This window comes from Amblyomma maculatum, chromosome 1 (assembly GCF_055883805.1).
Source record: "Amblyomma maculatum isolate TAMU_Amacu chromosome 1, ASM5588380v1, whole genome shotgun sequence".
Lineage (NCBI taxonomy): Eukaryota > Metazoa > Arthropoda > Arachnida > Ixodida > Ixodidae > Amblyomma > Amblyomma maculatum.
In genome coordinates, this window is record NC_139344.1 from 306,662,475 (window position 1) to 306,685,374 (window position 22,900).

A 22,900-nucleotide genomic window follows, 5' to 3' on the forward strand; every position below is an offset into this window, starting at 1 on the left:
CAAACTGTTTTGTGAACACAACACTCGTTTTCAGGCCCTGCGGAGTGAGGACTAAGAATGGCACTATACAAGCCACATCCTAAACGTCTGCGAGAGACTTTCCGTTGGCGGTGCACAATCGGTGGTTCAATGTACGGCCCAAGTTTCCTGCCAGGATCCTATTGAAAGAAAGCCATGCATGGTTTTCGCAGTGCATACGCGCATGTCAGGTGGTCAGAACGAAATCAGCCGAGTTGTACATGGACATCGGCGTAAGGTTTGCCCGACTACCATGTCTGTATGCCACCAACGAGTACGACAGGAGACAACTCCGGAAGCGCCCAACTGAAATCTTCAAGATGCTATGATTTTGGATATTTGTTGTGCGGCTAAACGTAGCAATGTCCAAGATGTCTTCGCTTTGTAAGATAGCGCCGGACAAAAACTTTTGGGCGCAGCATCCATGCTGCTCCTGTACACACTTGAGGAGCGTCCGTCCAAAATGCAGCACAAGCTCGAACACTCAACAGCAGAAAATTACTTTGGAAGCAAACTTTATTTACAGGATCCAGTGCAAAGAAAGGGCGCCTGCGTTAAATTACTGTCCACGTTGAGCGCGTAGGGACGCCAAATTCCTCTCTATCGTTCTTTCCGACGAGCGACAGTATGCACAACTCTGGCTGGTAGTATCACGGAAGAGAGAGAACAGAGTGGGCTGGGCGGACCGAACGATGTGCTAGGCATGCCTCCCATCTTATTGCGGGTTAGTTATACTTGCTTATTTACAAGTGAAGAAAGAACGCTGGTTAGTGCCGAGCCCACGCGCTCTGCTACTTATCGATGCTGACTGCTTCGATGTTTGTAAGTTATTGCTTTGTGGAGATATAGATTAAAACTCTGGTCCTTCTTTTGCGGAAATGTTAGAGCAGAAATCAATTCGCAGGGACCTAACAGATATTAAGCAAAGCCTGATTTTGGTGTGCGCATGGAGAATGCAAAATAACAAGAGCTAAACTCGCAGAGGTCGATTTGGAAGAAATAACGAACAGGAAACGGCGACCAAAGGTAATTACGAGTCTGTTCACAGAAAGGTGTGACGTGAACTATCTTGAGAAGCAAATGGTGTGGCGTAACGTGTGGAAGCTAAAAGATTCAAAATGACTTCTCGGCAGAAACGTTAAGGAAGCGCAAATTTTTTGGCCAAGCGGAAAAGCAGAGAGAGGCTCTGGCAAAAAGGTAAATTTAGTTGGAGATAAACTACGTGTTGATAAGGCTTTTTATGTTTGGAATGACTCGTGCAAAATGCCGGCTAGACGGATCGTTCAGACAGATAGCAGGCATAGACTCAGCAGCGCCAACTACGCATGCTCTCGCTCAATGCCAGGTGCATTGTAAATAAAACAGCCTGGAATGCCTGCTTCTTTCATATGAGCCTCATATAGTGCTCCTTACATGATGGCATCTCTAGCGATATAATTGTTCCAATTGGTTACAAAGTATACAGGCTTGACCGTTCTCGTAGTGGAGGGGTTGCCGTTATAGGGAAGTCTTCTGTTGCTGTTACTGTTTTAGTCCAAATACCTGACCACTAGAGATTATTTTTGAATGTATGTCTTTGGGGTACATCTTTTCTGCTGTATTCAGTTTATCGTCCCCCTAACTCTGCATATTTGTACCTTCAAAAACTGTATGATCACCTGTTGGCGAAGCGTTATTGTAATAACATATTAACTGGTGATTTCAACCTGCCTAGCTAGAATTGGACAATGTGATGACAATAATGCTATCATGTTAGGAATCAAATGGTTAGAGAACCCACCCGTGACAGTGCCCTTCTTGTTTTGGCATTTTTAGTGTTGAGCGTGGCATTTCAGATCATAACTTATTATTGTTTGGTTGGTCTCTTAACTATGAACGGTTTTCTTAGATTATGCCACCTGTACGTATTCGAGACTTGAATCGAGCAGACGACACTGCCATAATTGACCACCTAGAAACTTGTTTAGTTACTAACGAGAGCGATAATATTCATGTTTTGTGGAATAGGTTTGAAAAATCAATACTATTTGCTATCGAAACTTTTGTTCCTCTTAAAAAATAAAACCGTATCGAAGGAATTCTTGGGTCACCCGCGAAATTATCCACCGAAACGCAAAATAAAACGACATCGCAGGCAACACAAAGCAAGAATTAACGATGACTACAAAGTTGTTCTTCCTTCATATTTAAATCTAAGTAAGAGAAAGGAATAGAAAACCATGTTGCTTGATAGCCACAAAATTGCGGATTCTTTTAATCATTCACAGTGAAACCTGTCCTCACTAAGCCGAAAGAATATATAGATCCTAGTAATGTTCTTTCTATCTCTACCCAAGGCGTGCTATCATTGCTACGGCAGTTTGACACAAAGAAAGGCTGTGGAGTGGACGGCATTCCAAACACTCTTTCGAAACGCTATGCTTCAGATTGTTTTTTTTTTTTCAAGGAACTTTATTGACAAAACCAAATAATATTTCGTTTTGTTTCCTTCCGTACAGCGAGTTAACCTTTGACTGGAAAGTGGCACGTGTAGTACCTATTCACAAATCAGGCGATCGATCAAAAATATCTAATTGCCGACCTGTATCAATAATTAGCCGCTGTTGCCAAATTCTAGAATCCATTCTGGCTAAGGATTTCCTCAGAAACAAAAACATCCCCAATATGAATTCCGAACAGTTACTCATCTTGTGTCTGGCTCTTGACTTATTGTTCTTGGATTTTGCCATTAGAGCTAATAGGCCTTCCACAATATATAATTCAATGGATAGATGGATACTTGGAAAAGAGGAGTCAGTTTGTTGAATTGAATGGTGCTGTCTCCGATTCACTTGGTCTCACTTCGGGTGTACCGCAGGGAAGCGTATTGAGTCCTTTACTATTTCTTATAGATATAAATGATTTGCCTGATGTTATTCCAAATTTTGTATCCAGGCGATCATTTGCAGATGATTGCATAGTGTTTAAGCAGATAGGGGAACCTTCTGATCATGGTATTCTCCAAGCCTCTATGACAACTATTGACCAATGGTGTGTGGAATGCAGCATGAAACTTAATATCAAGAAAACTGTACTCCTTCGTGTAACGACGAAAATTATTTCAGCCCATTTACTTATTTCCTACAAGACTCCGATATTAAACAAGTCGCAAGCCATAAGTATTTAGGGCTGACACCGATCAATTGGACTGGTCACAGCATATCACACAAATGCGTTCTTCCCCCCCCTCCAATATTAGGCTTTTGGCATACAACAAAATCATTCGGACTAAGCTCCAGTACGCCTCTATCATTTGGGATCCTCACACGAAAAAGAACATAATTGCTCTTGAAATGGTACAAAGCAAAGCCGTCAGGTTTATTTTCCAAACGTACAGCAGATCCGTTTCTCCCACACAGCTAATATATGAAAATAACATCTCGCTCCTTTCAGTCCACCGCAAAATAAACCGAATTTTGTTCCTTCGTAAGATTCTGTTACAGGAAGTAAATATTCCATTACCTAACTTTGCCCAACCTTCTACTGCCGGACGATCACGACACACTAGGGAACATACGCTGCAACCTGTCTTTGCCCGAACAAATTCATTTAAGTATAGTTTTTTTTTCCCCGGACCATCTCTGATTGAAATTTGCTGCCACAATTTATTTTCCAAAGTAGTAATTTTAACAAGGCCCTTGAAGATCATTTGCTTGGTTAGGCTGTTCAACTTTTACTATTATTATTTTATATTTGTTTCCTTTGTTCACGCCGAATTGTGTTGTCTTTTGTATTGTCTACTGTTTGGTTTGTTAGATTGTTCAATTTCGTATAATTACTATTACTACTATGATTCCTTCTCGCCGAAATGTGGTGTGTATGGTATCTTTTTTTTCTATGTGTATGCCCCTCCTGCTTGGGCCATAAGGCCTGCTGTATTGAAATAAATAAATTAGTTAAATAATTCCCCTAGAAATATTTTTAGTTGATATCATTATTTTTACACCAAACTCAGCACCTCTCTATTGTTCTTTCCGCCGAGAGAATTTACAGTATGCACCACTCTGGCTGATAGTACCACGGAAGAGAGAGCATTAATTCCTCTCGAAATCTTTTGAGTTGATATCAATAATTTTTACACCAAACCAGCACCTATATCTATTGTTCTTTCCGCCGAGAGAATTTACAGTATGCACAACTCTGGCTGATAGTACCACGGAAGAGAGAGCATTAATTCCTCTCGAAATATTTTCAGTTGATATCATTAATGTTTTTTTTTTTTTTTTTTTTTTTTTTTTTTTTTTTTTACTGACGCCTGATACGTAGGCTTTTGGGAACGCCATCCACTGGTAGAAAGGGCTGCTTGACAACGAGCGACGCCAACAGTTGATAACTCCTTAACACATGCACATATACCCGAGGTATAATGGGCGGTTGAGATGAATGTCTACATTCACAAAACCTTGTCCAGTACGCGCGCCACTAAACGCCACAGCGTAAACAGCCGTTATCGGATGTCGTCAAACAGCATGTGTCCTGCGCCTTGGAGGCAGTGAAACCGTCCAGCGCTCCCCTGTTATTCAAGCATATGCGAACGCAGGTCTAACTGCGCAAGCTTACTTGGTGCCTTAAACTCATCTTTTGAGCTGGAATAAAGCCAGGATGACTAGCGTTCCTCCATGGAAGTTACCTCTATTTGACGGCGGTTGTGGCGCTCACCCACTCAGTAGTATTTCAGTCGGCCTTCCTCCTCTTCCTCGGCCACGCGCTGTTCGCCACGGCGCGGCAGCACAGGGACATTAAGAGCTGCGCAAACCACTGCCGCGCCATGCAGAGCTTTGCTAGTCATGAAGCTTCCCCTTGGGTTTCATGTGGCCCCAGGCTAATATGGAAGCACCGCCGTGCACTGAAGGACGGAAAAGTGCTTTTATATAAACTTTGGAAAACAAACAAAAATTCGTGATCATTTCGAGGTAATCCGAAACCTCACTTTCCGGTCAGCCCACTGTTAAGTGTCAGCGACGTCATCAAAAATTGGTCGGCTAGCGCACGCACACAAGCAGCGGGAATTTTAAACAAGTACAGCGCCCGCTATATAGGGTGGCTAAAAAGGGGAGGTGTTCCCAAAACGTGTTCCTTCTGGAGAGGGGGCGTCGTTGCTTGCTGGCCGGAATGATTTGATCCCGTTGATATTTTTCCGCTGGAACACTAGACACGGAAGAGCAGCTTTTTTTTTTTTTTTCCAAGTAGTATATATGGGTATTTGCTAAGCGATAGCTTATACAGCTCGTTCAGTCGAAAAGCTGTCGGCGTAGTACTACTAGTTGTCGGCTTGGTCTGTCCGAAATAATAGGGGCTGCGTTAGAGAATCGTATCATAGTTATTTATGGTTCTGTAACATAGCGATTGATTTCTGTATGATAGGCGACAAGTTAATGAAATCGTTGTAATTAATCAATCGATGATATAAAGAAATTAAAAAGAAAATGGAAATTGTGGGGCAGAGGTGTGCAAATGCTCGTAATGAAAAGCTAATGCTTAGTGCTAAGAAAATATACAGTGCGTATAATTGGCAATTAAAGAACAGAAATACTTGAAAGAAGGGATTCCAACATTAATATTCACTGGTACGACGGCAATGACGTTAACCAGCGAGAAAGATAGTAGAGCTTAGTGACCTTTGTAGCTACACAGTGGAAGGTAACTGCCAGGAGGCATTTTGTTTTTATTAAACTCAGCTGTTTGGTAAGGCCCTACTTCGTGCTGGAACGTTTGGCTTGACCAGTTCTTCGATTTTCGGTGAAGGCCAAAATATTGTTACGATGAAATAGCAAAGGGGTGTTTATTTACAGTGGTATGGCAGTGGGATAAGGTGAAGCCTACTAGCCCTCAGGCACCAACGCTTTCTCCTCTTCTTCTCCCACATCATCACAATCCTTCATCGTCGTCAGTGGCGTGACATTTCCCCCCTACTCAGCCTAAGCCCTCTGGGCGTGTTCGTGAGTCGTGCGAGGCTGACACGGCTTCAAGCGGGCAACATGACATAGTTCGGTTTTGGCAGACCGACGACCCGATGCTGTCAGGCGGGCTATTGCATAAGTTAAGTCACTGATGCGTTTCACAACCACATATGGTCCGTCATAGTGGGCCAAGAGTTTTTGATGTAGGCCACGGCGCCGAATTGGACGCCACAGCCAGACTAAATCACCTACAGAGTACGTGACCCGCCGGTGACTGGCATCGTATCGCACTTTAGAACGTTCTTGTGAAGCACCAGACCGTAATCGGGCGATTCTCCGAGCTTCTTCGGCGAGACAGAGGGTCTCAGCCAGGCAGGGGTCTTCACGGCTTGTGAAGGGCAGGATAGTATCCAGGGGGTAGCGTGGCGGTCTGGCATAGAGCAGGAAAAATGGACTGTACCCAGTCGTCTCATGCGTGGCGGTATTAAACGCATACGTGATGAAGGGTAGTATGGTGTCCCAGTTCTTATGCCCTGCGTCCACATACATGCCTAGCATGTTGATAAGCGTTCTGTTGACGCACTCAGTCAAGCCATTTGTATGGGGATGGCATGGCGTCGAGTGTCGGAAAGTTACGGAGCATAAACGCATGAGCTCTTCAATAACATCAGCAGTGAATTGTCGGCCCCGATCAGTGATGACAATTCGTGGCGGCCCGAGTCATAAGATGACTGAGTGCAGCAAGAAAAGCGACACCTGATGCGCCGTAGCAGATGTAAGAGCGGCGGTTTCACAGTAACGTGTGACATAGTCCACGCAGATTACAATTCAGCGATTTCCATCCACGGACCTCGGAAACGGACCTACGAGGTCAATGCCTACTTGATCGAACGGAGCTGTCGGGGTCTTCACAGGGTGCAGCAAGCCAGATGGAGTTGCAGTTGGACGTTTGTGACGTTGACATTGCTTGCAACTGGCAACGTATTGTTCAATCGTCGAGCGCATTCTGAACCAGTAAAATCTTTCTTGAGCACGGTGGAGTGTTCGAACCGATCCCAAATGCCCAGAAGTTGGATCATCATGCATAACACGCAATACGTCCGTTCACAGCGTCTTGGGAACTACAAGTAGGTATCGCTGGCCGACAGGCGAATAACTCTTTTTCCATAGGAGGCCATCACGCACGCAAAAACGGCTTGTAGGTACGCTGGCTTGGGCGGCGGCAAAGAGAGGCTGCAGACTGCTATCATTTTGCTGTTCCGTTTTGAAAACATTCGTTTCGGGGAACGCTGGCTCGACGGTCGATATATGATTGTCGAAATCGTCGCTTTCAGGTCAAGTCGTGACCATTGGCATCCTCGAAAGACAATCTGCGTCTGCATGACGCCTCCCGCTTTTGTAAACCACGGCAAAGTCATATTCCTGTAACCGGAGGGCCCAGCGTGCGAGGCGACCACATGGGTCTCGAAGGTTCCGCAGCCAACAGAGTGAATGATGGCCAGTTACGATAGTAAACGACCGTCCGTACAAATATGAACGGAAACGCTGCACAGCGAAAACTACTGCCAGGCATTCCTGTTCGGTGACTGTGTAGTTTCGCTCCGGCTTTCTCAGGGTACGGCTTGCGTACGCGATAACATGCTCTCGTTCATCGTGCCGTTGGACAAGGACTGCCCAGAGACCGATTCCACTAGCGTCCGTGTGAACTTCTGTCACTGCAGCAGGATCGAAGTGACGTAGGATGGGTTTCGATATTAAAAGAAACTTCATTTGACGAAATGACGCATCGCAGTCTGGTGTCCAGTCAAAAGTGGAGTTTTTGTTGAGAAGGCACGTTAATGGGTAAGCAACGTCAGGAAAGCGATGTATAAAGCACAGCGGCAGTTTTCTGGGGATCCGGCATTACACCATCACCATTGACAAGGTGTCCTATCACCAGCGCTTGGCGCTCTCAAAAGCGGCACTTTTTCGAGTTTAGAATTAGGGCGGCGTTGTGCAGACAACTCAAGACGCGTACTAGACGGTCATTGTGTTCTTGGAAGGATTTCCCAAATATGACGACATCGTCATGATAGCAAAGACAAATGTCCCATTTTAAGCCGCGCAAAACTGTGTCCATAAAGCGTTCAAATGTTGCTGGCGCATTACACAGCCCGAATGGCATAACATTAAACTCATAAAGGCCATCTGGCGTTACGAAGGCTGTTTTTTTCTTATCCGCAGGGTCCATTGTCAGCCTCGAACTTCAGCTAGTGGCCAAGAAAAGCTTAGTTTCAATCTCTAATCACTCTTGGTCAGTTACACGTGCTCATTTTGTGTTCCTACTGTTCTGTTTCCATTCGCTGGGTTTCAGCAGCAATGAAAGCTTGGTACTACTTGATATGGCTTCTCCAGAACTTCAAGTGTGGAACTTCAAGCAAATCGAGTGGAGTTTGAACACCGAGCTCCTATTGCAGATTTTCAAATTTGATGGCAAACTCTCCCACCTTGTGGAAAACATATCACCAAATAATCCAGTCATAAATCCTGAATGGTTTGGAAATGCCAATGCTATAAACTGTAAAATGAGTAGAGGAAGGCTGAGCTTAAAAATGGGTGTTTTCAGCAACTTAGCTATATTTCTGAGAGAACAGCACACCTTCAAAATGAACTTCAGAACATAAAATATTACTTCCTTGGCAGTTGGGCTTCGCTGCATTTTGTTAGTGTGATTTGGAGAATAGGTACACGAGACTCAACAACTGCTGCAGGAAGTCAAGAATGACCACTGCTTCCGAACAGCACTAAGAAAAAAAGAAATCTGCCGATAGGTGCACCATATCTTTGCTAGTAATAAAAGAGGCACTGTAGCATATTTTTAGTATTCTGAATTATTTTTCTTGCTGTCTTATTTTGATATTCATGCCCCCTTTTCTTTCACTTTTTGGATTTTTTCTGCAAATTTCGGAGAAAAAGTTTTTTATGTTATGTATAAAGCCAAAACAAAAACATGGGCATTTATTTGAGCATCTAAATACCTGCATTTTTGTATTATCTAATAGCAAGATTGTGTAAATATTTCATTTAATAAACGAATTACATGCTGCTGAAGGAGTTGAGGCAAAAAAAAAAAAAAAACTTCATTTGCAAGCTGTAGTTTAAGAAAGCATTTTTCTGCCTTTTGTATATCCTCAAGATTTTATTATAATTTCTTGTTTTTACATTCATGTTTTGACAATACTTTGTGAATATTTTACCCAGTGCTGAGAATTTATCTTATGTATTATGCTTATATTCATAATATTCACGTGTTTAGAGGGCATTTAAATAGCTGTATTTTAATTGGCTCATATGCTTCATGTACAGAAAGTGTGATCAGAAATTGTCATCAAGAAACGTCCTTCATACTGGAACTTACGTGTGAAGAGCTCTGGCAGGTGTGTGCTCTGTTGCCGCGTTGCAGAGAGGAGGAAAGGAGGCATCCTGGCTGTGCAAACCGCCGCGGAGAGGTGACAAAGAGGGTAATGGCAACCCCATGCATACGCCGGCCACTTATGCGCTTATTCACAGGACCTAGGAGGATGGGCGTGTGGTATTCGATCTGTCATTTGACGTGCGTAACTATAAGGCTGCATTCCCTGTACTGTACCTATTAGTCATGTATTCTAATTCTGGTGCCGGGTTGTGTTCGCTTTAGCGATCTTAAGCACTTCCTACATTTTTTTTTTTTTTTTTGTAGGTTGCAGCAAAGTTCTTTAAAGACCATTTAAAAAATAGCAAGGTGCATGCATGCGATCAAGGATCCACAAGGGAAGCTGCAGACGGGAGCTGTTGACGCTGCCATGCTATACTCTTAAAGACAGATCTCAAGTGTCTCCTAAATTTTTATAACAAAACGAACATCCGCACAGTGTTTGCTGGAGATGCTTACAACCCTGCTGTCCTGTCCGAAGACAGGACTACATGCATTACTGCCCGCCATATGCAAGGCCAGCCACAATTAAACATTTGTTACCAGAGTAACATGATTGCCTGGCTTTTTTGTGTGTTCACTTCCTTAGCATACTGTAGCATAGTCATAGTAGTGTGCACCTTTCCAATAAGTGGTCACGGGGTGTCACCATATTACCTGCTGGACTGCTTTGTGCATTTGGCGCTAGCACAGTGGAAGCAGAGCCGGTTTGCAGCAGTCCAGAGAGGAGGAGCGAACAATATGGTGGCACCGAGTAACACTTATTGAAAAGGTGTATATAGACTGCTTGCTCCTGCAAGATGCGAGTTAAACCGCTCTCATACGAACAGTTTCGATCCTCATTGAACTGGATCTACATTCAACTCATTGTATATCGAGGTTGTCACACGGCAACTGTCAAGTGCAGTCGAGCTCGAGCCTGCTTGACTCAAGGTTGCTTCCTCAATCGCTCTCGAGATTTCAAGCACACTCAAAAGCGGTCATTGACACCCTCGTCATCAACGAGCTCTAAAACTTGAAAACGAATAAATGCAATGGAACTGCACATAATAACACATAAATGCATTAAAAGGCATGATAGAACATTGGTAGAACGGCTAATTTTATAATATTGACACCGTAGTCCACCGCCAGTGGAAGCTAAGGTGGCGTTCTCTTTGACTGTGTCAGCGTGGAAACTGTGGAGCGGAAGAGAAACTGCACTGTAGCACTTGACCGCTGGGAAGATAGGTTAGGTGACCTGAGGTGCCAAAAGCGGAATGCTGCTGTGTACACTGAAATCGTGCAATCATTACCCCAATCTTAAATTTCCTTTTGAGACTCATTGCGACTGACAGCAGACGACGGACCACGTAGGAAATTTCTCAATGCTCACTGAAAACGCCCGTGTAGCACCGGATGCTTCAATCCTTCTTGAAAGCCTGAATGCAGATTGAGTTCAATGAGGATCGGAAGTGTTTGTGTGGCAGAGGGATTAGTGTAGTGCAGCTAAAGCTTTGTGTTAGCTGGTGTGCACAAGTTGGGTGGCCAAGCTGTGTTAAATGGTCTTACAATGCATATTTAGAAAACAAAACAGGGCACCCCAAACAGTTTATTCAACTTCTCAGATTATTTGGCATTACACACATTGTCTTGAAAGCAGTCCACAATATGGCCAGCACAACTTATGTCCTTGCTTATTTCAGATTGTTCATTTAAGAGAGCTAACATATTCAAGGGCTACTGACCAGGCTGACATTTTAACCAAGCCCGATAAGGCATTGGACATGGTCTCTGCGAAATACTGCAGCGATGCACACACTGGAAAGCAACAAAATGCAAACCAAAGCTCTCATGGTCCTTTCCAGACAGCCAAACCTCCTTATCCTTCGCGCTGGCTTTGTCGATGAGGTACCAACAGATACTGCATCCATTAGTGTCTCTCTGACTGATGGGCGAGGGGTGTCACTTGGTCTGCTGATGTCACGCACATTTTTGTCTTGCATTTCGTTTTCACTCATGCATACACTCACACAAGAAAGAAGGCTTTTAGTTTCTTGCCCTTGTCTATGCATGCTTTAGTGTGTTCTATGCACTGTGCTATTCATACACCAACGGCTGGACTCAAGTGGCAGCGGCGCGCGCTTTCATACAGCCTGCGCATTCGCCGCAGATATAATGGCAGCTCTTCTAGGCAAGCAGTGCTCTCTTCCCTGTGGAGGATTTACCCAACCCTGGTCACTCGCTTCTGTAGCGGCGCCCGGTGCGCACCTGCGTTCGCGCCTTCAAGCGTTCAAGTGTTCAGTTTACGGAGTGAGCGAAATACTTATAGAAATTATGTAGTCTCAATTTTGTGTGCGCAAAAGCGTTGCAGTGTAGGCTCAGGCAACAGTATTATTTAGCACATTTTGATCGTAGTAATACTTACTTTGTCTTATTTCTTACAGTGCTCAACATGTGCTAATTACCATCTGAATACAACAGTGATTTGGGTTATCACTCTGCAGTAAGGCAAGTAGCAGCATACTATTGTAAGGTCAGTCCCATTATGCTGCACAAAAGCTGATTTTTTTCTTCCTGCTGTAACTTTGTTTCCTTCATGATATGAGGGGAACTGTCAAAAATGCATTGACATGGCTACAGAAGCACAAAATTTATCACATGAGCATTTTTGGCCTCTTGGGCCTGTTCTGCCAGGCCTGTTACAATTAGTGGCCGAGCAAGGAGGAGTACCTGTTTTGCCTACATGCATTATTTCAAATGATATGCCAGTGTGACGGCATCTTTTCGCTTTTGGGCACATTTCTGTCTGCTTCTGCACATGTGCCAAAATTTCGAGCGCCTTCACGTGTCTGCAAGTCAGGCTGGTCGTTGACCTGTTTTAAGTTGTTAGTGCAAATTAAAAAAAAAAGGTAACCTGCTCTTATTGCACTTTTTGTGCACTTTGAACAGCGCATTCACTGTAACTGCTTTTCCTGTTCTGAGGCGTGCGCAACATCACTTGGAAATAACAGGAGACATTCATCACCATTCTCATATAAGGATAGTAGGAAAGCTTTCCGACCCTTGTCTTTGCCTGCCACCTATGTTGCTAAACTCTGCGGCTAGTTTCTAACGAAGCTAACTTCATGACAATAGTTGAGCATCTCGGCCGCAGTGTGCTTTTGGTATTTCCTTCGGTCCGGACCCATACGTATGTTTTCTGCCACACATTTGAACTTTATTTCCTCTGAACGACGTGCACACGCCTGCAAGTTTGAAAAACTTGCGGTGTTTCCTTTCATCAATTTCCGAGTGATGGAGAACTCTGTTCCAATAATTTAGCTATATTTTATGCGAGTTTTTCCCTGGTTTGGCTCTTCGGCAAGATGCTGATACACAGCCAGAGCCTGTAAGGATGGCTCACGGCCGGCACACCTATCATCTATATGACTCTCAGTACAGCGGCAAAAATCACTGCAGGTCGCTCTGAACGCTCAAGTTTATGACATCTCGTTGGCAAGAATCACAACCGGGTGAAAGTGCAGGCTTGGCCAGCCTCCGCTTTTTTTTTTTTTTTTCCAGCTTGTTGCACACCAAATGACTGCGTCACTGAGTAGACGCATCAATGCCACACAGTGCCACGATTTCGCAGCTGTAGCAGACAGGAAGCACCCTCCATGCGTAGGTCGTAAAGAGCGCACCGTCGCCACTCGAATCCAGCCATGGTACACCATGCATAACCATGACTACAGAAAACACAGAACATCCATACATGCACAGGCTTGGTTTCCTAAGAAAGGCCAGAGGCCCCGCACCTATGCTTCGGCCACCCATTGAGCTCAGCCTCTCCCCCTCCTCCTCCTTATTGGCATTGTAGCTGGATGAGCCAAAGCTCACTTCTCAACCTTCAAACAAAGGTCACTGGTGGTGCTTGGGTAGCAGAAAGCAAGAAAAAAAAAAAGAAAAGCTGCGGCGGTAGCGTTTTCATGGAAGGCAGAAAGCAAGGCACCCGTGTTTGTGCAATATCAGTGCACCTTAAAGAAAGAACTCCAGGTGGTCGGAATTATCGGGGCCCTTCACTATGGCGTCTCTCATACCTGAGTCGCTTTTGGACGTTAAACCCCACAAACCAACCAGCAAGAAAAAAAAAGAATGCCTGTAAAAGTCGGGGCCATAATGACAGCATTTGATGCATTCTTGTAGCTGTTTTTACCCAGCACAGGGCAGCGTTTTCATTTTGTTGACCGAACCAACATGGCGGGCATAGTTTCTCAAAGCACTAAGAGATGGCGCTCCGCATTTCCCGTATTTAGGGAGCCTACATGCACCAGCCCTACACGTATTGTCTCTTGTGGAGGCTAGTCAACCAGGGAGGAGGGAGAGACTCTGGTGACGGAAGGGAAGGAGAGAAACATACCGGTTTTGATGGCTGTAGCTCTGTTATTAACGAGTCTGCTGCAAAAGTATTTTTGGCCATCGCGCATTCTGAAGGCGCTGCCTCATAGACAGCAGGTTTGAACACATTTTCGAATTTAGGATGGTTCGTTAACAAGTTCAGTTTATGGAATCGCACCTGAAAACGAAAGGAATGATTGAAGCAGGAGAAATGATAGCACCTTAAAATAGAAACAAAAGGTGGATGGGTTTTAAGATGCTTTGCAGCTGTTTTCCACTTGCCCAAAGGCAGTGCAGAGTTTTGGCCGGTGTGCAATGAGCAGTTGGGCGCATGGTTTTGCTGATGGCATGGCAGCTGCGTGCTGGTTGGTGACATTTTATACACAAGGTCTTGCAGACTTTGTGTCTAGTTGGAAAAAAAGAGGATTGTAGCAAATGAGCATTTATGCTGAAATAATTTTGTGGGTAGGTTCAAAGAGCAGCCTTTTTTGAAAAATGGCTGCTATCCATGAAAACATGGCATTAGATTTTTGCTTTTCAAGATGGGGTTTTAAATTTTGTTTTGATGGTTCCTTGCAATCTTTTGCTTGTTCTTCACAACAGATGTATTTACTTCATAGCTTGCAATAAAATGCTTCCATTGCGAGTAAGCATTCCTTGTGTGTCGTGCTCTTTGGTCTCATTATTTTGAACTGTGTTAGCCATGACAATCGGAAAACATTTGGGAGAACAGCATTGCAGTTGATGTCGATGAGACTGAAATCGACATTTGTTTCAGCTAAACTGTTTCCTCAATATCGAATCTGGTTTGGGCTATTGCATGTCTAAGGCCCCAGCCAAATATTGACCACTGCCTCAATAACAGCACATGCTCAAGGACCTAAAGAAACTACAAGATGAAAGTTTACTTTTCAACCCTTTGTGATGAGAGCAACACTTTACAACAGGTAGAGGTATTGGCATGGCACATAGGAACCGGGAATGCCAAAACCTAATGCGGTTTATGAAAGACAGCAAGCATGGGAAAGAGCTAATTAATTTTGACTGCTTGGTGTCCTTTAATATGCACTGACATTGTATAGCCCATAGGTGTCTTTACATCTTGCCTCTGCCAAAATCTAGCTATGTATTTAATCTTAAAACCTTAGGATTAGCAGTCGAAAGCATAGCCACAAAGTCACTGCTGCACATAGGAAGGTTTCGGACGTAGGAAAGGGAGTAATGTTTTTAAGCCAGGTAGTCGCTCTGAATCTGAACCATGAGAAACATTTCCCCAAGAGCAAGAAGAGGTGAAAGTAAATTTGGAAAGTGCTGTACATATAATGTAATAAAAGGCAGCTTGCTATCATGTAATCATTTGAAAGGATGAAAAGTGGATATTGAAGCATAAGTTTAAAATACCTAAGCAAAGGACAGTGCAGCAGGTTATAGAAAGTAAAATAATTTGGAAAACCTTCACAAACACAGATGTGGATTAGAGTACAGTTTCAAGGTAATCATAACAAGGAAGTAGTAATAAGCTATTATTGAAATGAGCAGGCCCTATTTGCCCTAGGCAGGTGGCGTCCTTGGTCCAAAAAGGTGGCATAAGCAGGTCCTCATCTGATGGTTTGTGTGGGTGGTACTTCTATGCTGCCGCAACACCATACCATATGACACAGAGTGCTGGGCATCTTGCAGTAGAGTACCTGCAGTTGAGATTGCAGCACATGGTGCACATCTTTGAGTATGAAGACGCAGAATACTGAAAAGAAGCATTAGAGTGGGACATGTAATCCAGGAAATAGGGCTTTTCAGCTAATCTATTAGGTTTCGAGGGAGTGAAACAAGCAAGGGATACCAGACATTGGGATGAAGAGATAATGTCAGCAAATGAGCCAAGGTTGGCGGCTGCAGCTAACGCATGAAGCAGCGATGATTGCAGACCATTAATTCCCTTCAGCATACCTAGTGCAGGCAGTGATGATGATGAATCAAAACTCTGTTGCAAATTTATGAGATAACTATAGATATGTAACTGCACTGTGGGAAGCCCACTTAGCCACTTGATTTTTTTCCAAGTTTTTGTTATGAATGGACAGAGTGAAAATGCGCAAAGGAAATAAATGCCAGACTAGGAATAAGTGTAGTCAGAGTCCTTCATTGCATGGCTCTAGTGTCGCATTGCTGAACTGTGGTTTAAAAGCTACTTGTGGCGTGATAAATGAGTCATACAGCCTCTGAGAGACTTGCAGAGAGAGCTGAACTGAGAAGAGAGAACTCGAGAGAACTGCAGACTTGTGCGAGCCCCTTACAACCAGCCGGTTCAAATGGCGCGCCGTTGCAACGGTTGAGTGACAGCTGGTTCGTTCGATTCAGAACTGGTTCTCGGCACCAATTCTGAAAAAGTTCCGCCGGTGCCAGTCGGGTGCCGGTGAGGTGCAGTTCCAGTTTTGTGGTTCAGGTGCAGGTGCAGCGCGTCAGCAGCGCCACTTCAGACGAGCTAGTCGTCTGCTCGCGAGTTCCCGTGCGCCGCGAGCACGACGTCGCGGTGCATCGCGACGTCGTGGACGACAATATCGTCGAAGTCAATTTTAAGGAATTTCTGAAGTCCTTCGACAGTGAGGATGAGGAGCCCTAAGCCGTGCTTTCCTTCGAGACAACATCGTTGTTCAGACCGAGACCGACTGGTTCGGACAGACCGCAATAACCGAGTTCCCGTACAACTGAAGCGCCGTTGCCAGATATTTCAGCTTTGAACTCGAGAGGGTATTCAGGTTGTCACAAGAGACCTCAGAGGAACTTGCCATTTCACAGAGATTGACGCCGGATCCGTCGACGACGGGAAAAAATGTCCCTAAGTCGATAATCGATGTTTTTAAGCATCTCATTGGCAGAGCGCGTCGTCTGCTAGTGCCGTCAACACGTCCACTACTTTTCTGCACCTCCTCCTCGGAGGGTGCCGCGGTTCTTTGCACCACAGCGGCACCACGACTGCACCTAAAATCAATCGCGGACAGTGGTGCAGGGAATGCTGTGAATCGAGCGCTTTGGTGCAGCGCACCGTGAACCGGTTCCGGCGGTGCAGAGAACCACGGCTGAATCGAATGCAGCTAGCGCTGGAGTGGCGAAAACGTCCAATACCAACACAAATTAATTCAGTAAAAGGAAACCTTTAGATAATTAAAATTTACACTTGTAGTTTGTGCGTCACCACCTCCCTTGTTTAACTGAAACTGTATGATTTCATTTGCAACAATTTTAGATACGATGGTGCGTGCGCCATTATCATCATCATCGCCCCCTCCACTAAATTATTTTGAGTTGCGGCGCGTTACATGAAACGTTTTAAAAACATGTTTGACGCGTTATTGACTCTGGTTATTCTCCTTCCAGTGCTTTGCGGAGCCTGTGTTGCGCTTTATCTATTTGTTGCTAATGCTAACGAACCATAAAATGGCTGTGTTCTGTGTTTATACAGCACAGGCGACCCACTTCACGACGCACGACGCGCTTCTGTCCTTTTGTGTCTTTCTTCCTGTGGTGTTTCTTCAGCGCTATAAAAATCAAGATCATGTACCAACTAACCCGTCAAAAAGTCCTACTTCGCACGGTGAGCATCACTTTGGCAAGTCGAATAGAAAGCCAGCTGATTGCTTTTTTGGAAGGAAATGAGTTAATATATTTGAGTGCCATGTTGGTAAGCACGGTGCGTGCGCTAGAACCGCGATTCTTCCGCGAATCGCTGTGTGAAATTAGCTGGGAACGATTTGTTTCGGGACGTTTAACTGTGTATAACGTGCCCAACATTGCAGCAAGGATACTTTCTTGCTGCACTTGAGGTTGTCTGAGCGAAGTTCTGAGCTTGCCTGCGCAGAACTAAATAAAGCACTCCGCTGAAAGTGTTTAGGCATTGTCACTACAGAGACATCGAAGGCTTACGTTTGTGTCAGAAGTGCTTTGAATTAATTTTTAGTGTGACTGTGAGGCATGTAGCTTTCCCTAGCAGTCGTATGATCATCGAGGCAAACGTCAGTTTTGCACTTGCATCGGACGCGCCTTTTCAGTACATGCTGCATGTATGCGCCTGTCGTTGCTTTTATGCACGAAGACTGTGGTAATAGTTTGCAGACTGCAAACTATAACTGAATATTGAACTGTTTCAAGTGTGTTGACCGCTTCTTAATAGTGTGTAATGTTGATTTACTGGAAATTAAGCTTCGCTTTTTTTGGCAAATGATAAGGGCCTGACACGCTGTCCGTCAGTCCCGAGACGAGTGGTACGCTGTACAGCAAAGTAAATGTACTGCATTACCGAAGGGGTCACGTACTCGTTAGCTATGGTTTTTATTTTTATAACTGTAGTGCACAACGTAGATGTAATGTGGGATCGCTTGGTTCTTTCCTAGTGTATTCTTGTAAAACAAATAAACTGGTCAGAACAGCATAGAGATGTGACTTTAGGGAATGCATCGAAACAGGCTTGCCAAATGGCTTGCCTCTGTTCTCATTCTTGCTCAGATCCAAAGGCAGTACATTTCATTTATCAACTTAATTTTTTTGTAGATTCAGTGTTTGACTTTACAGTAGTTGTCTGCATGTTGGGTAATCTGCCCAAGTATAGATGACTTGCAGCACTGTCACATTGTTGGTGGACCAGAGCCATGGACCAACCCTGTTTGCCTGCCTAGCCTGCTACTAGCTACCTGCCCCATGGAAGATACCTATTCCTGATTTACTATCATGGAGTAGGTGTGACAGCCACCTGATAGCTCGCAGCTGCAGCCATGTTGTTTTTATGTTCTACACCTGTGCACTGCAGTGTAACGCTCTATCACGCATTTTAAAAAGGACAGTATTTAATGGCTACATTTTCAACTACAATAATCTGTCACGGTTCCATCCACCAAGGCTGCACGACATTCATAGGTGCCCTAGTGAGGCTCAGAGGAGTTTTGAAAATTCTTGTCAGTATTGTTGAATTATTACTTACAAAATATTGTCCAGTGAACCAGTTATAACTGTGAATGTATTTATTTTTGTCTAAATTACTATCCACGCAATGTTATTACGGCATTGCGAATGCACGAGATTGTTAGTCTGCTAGAGTTTCCAGTTTGTACAACCCATAGCCATTTAAACAAGAATTGCAATGGTGGCGCTGAATGGCAGCACTTATCTGTGAGATGGCTGATGCATTGTGAGGGCACCAGACATTCCCCTCATCATCTGCGGCGACTGTCATCGATACTACGAAATCACAGTGGTTGCCAGTGTTCACGTGCGAACTGCTTGGGGTCGCAGTCGTCAACAATTTCAAGCCACTACAAAAAGTGTGATTTTTTTTTTTTTAAGTCGATATTTATTGCCTCAGGGCATCAGTAGGTTATGAGATGAAGGATGAATAAATGATTAAATGAATGGAAAAAGGTTGGCTGATTTTATGAAGTCCAGAAGTGAGCGATGATGAGGTCCCTGCGTCCAAGTGACGTATGAGGCAGGATTGGTTGCTGAAAGGCCAGCTGTTCTCAGGTGCCGGATTCGTGTTGGCTTGAGTGCTGGGCAGTCCCACAGCAAGTGGTGGATGTCGGCCTCGACATCTTCGTTGTTACAGATCGGGCATCCTGGGCGAGGATATAAGTGTTGGAAGTATGCATGACCACGTCCTAGTTACTGCTGGTGTAAGGGCAACACCGACCCGGATCCTCCTAAGCGCAACCTCCTCTGCACGGGTGAGACCGCGGGGAAGGGATATCGCACACGGAGGGATAAGTGCACGTGTGCGGCGCCGGAGGTGCTCCTTTCTTGACAAAAGGAGGGTAGCGTCGTCGACTTCGAGAAGCCGTGGGATTGATGTGTCTTGGTTCACGAGGCGGGTTGCAAAATCAGCTTGACTTTGGGAAGGCAGCAGATCCCGTGGGACCCACTCAATGCGTATTGACTGTGGGATGCGCGCCGCAAGCTGGTGGATGTCTTGGCAAATTTTAGGGCAGCGGCTGACACGTCGGAGCAGACGTACTGCTTGAAGTGCGTCAGTGCGGATGACAATGTGGGCTGTAGGGAGCATGGTTATAGAAGTCACGGAGCAGAGTGCCTCTTGAACTGCCACAAGCTCAACGCAGAAAGATGTAAGTGGTTCCGAAAGCTGAAACGTAGTTGTCTGATTCAGGCTAGGTCTCCGTGGACAGTGGATTGCCGTTTTGGCTTCACAGCCTTGCAGGCTTCCATCTACGTACACTACTATGGAATCTTGAGGCAGGTTAGTATCTTGCTCTTCAAATCTCTGGCGTAGCAACGATGCAGAGTTGGCAGACGTCGGTCTGCGGATGTCAGTTGGCTTGTTGTCTCCTAACTGTATAAATTTCCAGGGAGGGAGAACTGGCGCAGGTGGCTGAAGAATAATGTGTGACGCTGCATACGCCCTCAGTGCTTGCGTGGAATGTGACAAAGTGGCCTTGAGTCTGCGAGCATCTCGGCGCTGCTGCACCAGTTCGTCGATGGTGTTGAGCTGCGCATTCTCCTGTAACGCTACGACCGGTGTGATTCGTGGAAGGCATGTTATGGTCCTCGTAGCTTCTCGATTTACGGCTTCAAGACGATCCCATTGTGCCCTTGTAAGATGCTGGAACTGGGCCTGATAAACAATACGGGGCTGCAGAACCGCCCTCACTAACTGGCGTGCAACAGACGAGCCAGCGCCACCCGTTTTAGGTGCAATTCTTCTTATTAAACCTATAGTTTGAAGTGCTTGCTTTTTTGCCTGAGAGAGCCAAGCAGTCGCTGATCCTGATTGGTGAATTGTTAAGCCCAGAATTTTCAGGCTCGAACTTTCTTGTATTGGGGTGCCTGATAGAGAGAGACGAATTGGATTTGAGGCAAGTTTACGGCGTCCCTAGCGGTTGGCGACTGACGTGTATGAAGTTTTACACACAGAAAGTTGAAGGCCAATGGAGGATGCGTAATCAGAGGTTACATCTAATGCTGACTGAAGGGCGGCCTCTTGAGTGAGAAGATCATGGTGAGTGCTCCATACAGTGATATCATCTGCGTACTGCAAAAACTTGATTTCAGGGATATCATGTAAGCGCCACGCCAATGGGATGAAAGTAATATTGAATAACGTCGGAGACAATACTGACCCCTGGGGCACGCCACGTAGTGAAACGAATGAACCAACAGTGTCACCGCTGAGGCGTATTGAAAATTTTCGTCCGTCCAAAAATGATGCGACAAAAGTGCGTACTCTCGGAGGGAGATGGAGCATGTCAATGGCATTCAGGATTGCAGCATGACCGATGTTGTCATATGCCTTTTCAACATCCATTGCTAATATGGTACGTACATCGCGGCTGCGGGTAGATGACAGAACTGCTGAGGCCAAGACAGCCAACCCGTCCTCTGTACCTATGTATGGACGAAATCCAATTTGAGCAGGGTGATAAAAACCGTGCTGTTCAAGCCACCAAGAAAGTCGTGTGGCTAGCATTTTCTCTGCGAGCTTGCAAAGCGTTGATGTTAAGGAGATTGGTCGCAAGTTGGCGAGGTCCGTTGGAGGCTTCCCAGGTTTGGGAATAGGGATCACGACAGCGGTTTTCCAGCTCTCGGGTACGACACCATCAAGCCACACTTTGTTTATGGTGTCTAGTAGTTGAGGAAGTGCAGCAGTACTGAGGTTCTTGTAAACCTCATACTGAATTTTGTCCAGGCCGGGCGCTGTTTTCCGTTTCGCATAGTCAATTGCAGCCAGCAGCTCGCACATCGAAAAGGGGCTCGCAATTCCATCTGCGTCGGCAGCAGATGGTAATTTCCATGCGTCTGCAGGGATACCTGCCAAATTAAGGTTTACAGCTGAAGGAGGCAGTATATCGTATTTTGGGAAAAATTTTCGAGCAGCTTTGGCGAAATCACCCGGCGACAGATTAGCCGCAAAGCATGCTGTTGCTGCTGCGTCAGTAGAATGACGACCATGTTCCATTGCATGAAACGTTCGCCATAGTGAGGCATTCGATGATTTATCAGAAAATTGTTCACACCATGCATGCCACTGGCGTCGCGATAGATCGCGTTCATATCTCCGAGCCTTCGCGGTAAGATAATTCAGTCGTGTACGTGCCTGCCCCGAAGTAGGGTCTCGTGTAGCAGCCAGCTCAGCTTGACGGCGGGCTGCCCACAAGTTAAGCAGGCCGAGATCTGGTGCCGGTCGACCTACATCAATCCAGGTAGTAGTCGTAGCGCTGTGAATTGCATTGATTACATCTTTGCATGACAGCCGATGTAACCAGAATAAACTATGTCTTATTACAGGTACCATATGACGTTACTTGCTGTACTGTACGACAGCACAGAGCACGTGTGATTAGTGGGGTAAATAAAATAAAGAAATCCTGTCTCCTCTGGGAATCAAACCTCCATCCCTTGTATTCCTCACATACTGTACTTTGTTTATGGCAACAGAACATGAGTCAGCACATATGCATTCTTGCAGTGGAATTATCTAGGCATAGCACTGTTAATTTTTGTTCTAATGTGGCACCTTTTATGGAGTTCACCGATTTTTTTTTTGCATTGTTCATATAATAAACACATAAAAACCCTGCAGCACTATGAAAATTTACCCGGAGCATTCAACTCGTGCTACAGTATGTGCAGTGAAGCTACCTTTGTCTTTGTGTGCAAAATGAAAATTTTGACGAAAGATTTACATTTTGCATGTTGATTTGATCAGAATATATTGGTTTTGAACATGATTGGAAGAGGCTTTGCAATACCTGAGCTGTTTCATGTGCATGGTTGTTAACTACCATGCTGAACTTTGTAGTCAAGTAAAATATGTGCATAGTGCCTATATGCATACAATATATGCATAGAGGCAGGTAGAGTGATTAAGTGTACTGTAATTATCAGGCTGTGCTAGTATCGTTACAGCTATGATATAAAAATTCGCATCAAGTTTGTAGAACTTTTATTGTGAACAGTGGTTATATGGTGTCTGTGAATTTTATTTTAGCATAGCCGTGATATTGGTGCAAGTTCTGTCAAGTTTGGTTTTGTTTTGATTTTAACAACTTTGTTTATTGCCACTTGTGGACAGCCTTATCACACAGTGCTATTCAGGTTCTACTAGTGTCGAAGATCATTGATTTTTAATAGACACTGA

At 44.8% G+C, this 22,900-nt stretch overlaps 1 protein-coding gene across 1 annotated transcript in view; it reads right to left on the bottom strand.

The window, feature by feature from the left end:
- The window catches only part of LOC146206999 (solute carrier organic anion transporter family member 4A1-like), a 356,838-nt gene extending 351,123 nt beyond the window's left edge, over positions 1 to 5,715 (bottom strand). The window contains exons 1-2 of the mRNA XM_084576032.1: positions 5,676 to 5,715; positions 5,212 to 5,263 (exon numbers count right to left, since the gene is read on the bottom strand). Of these exons, the coding sequence (XP_084432158.1) occupies positions 5,212 to 5,263; positions 5,676 to 5,715 (92 nt within the window). The remainder of the gene's footprint in view (positions 1 to 5,211; positions 5,264 to 5,675) is intronic.
- Positions 5,716 to 22,900: the final 17,185 nt, after the last annotated feature.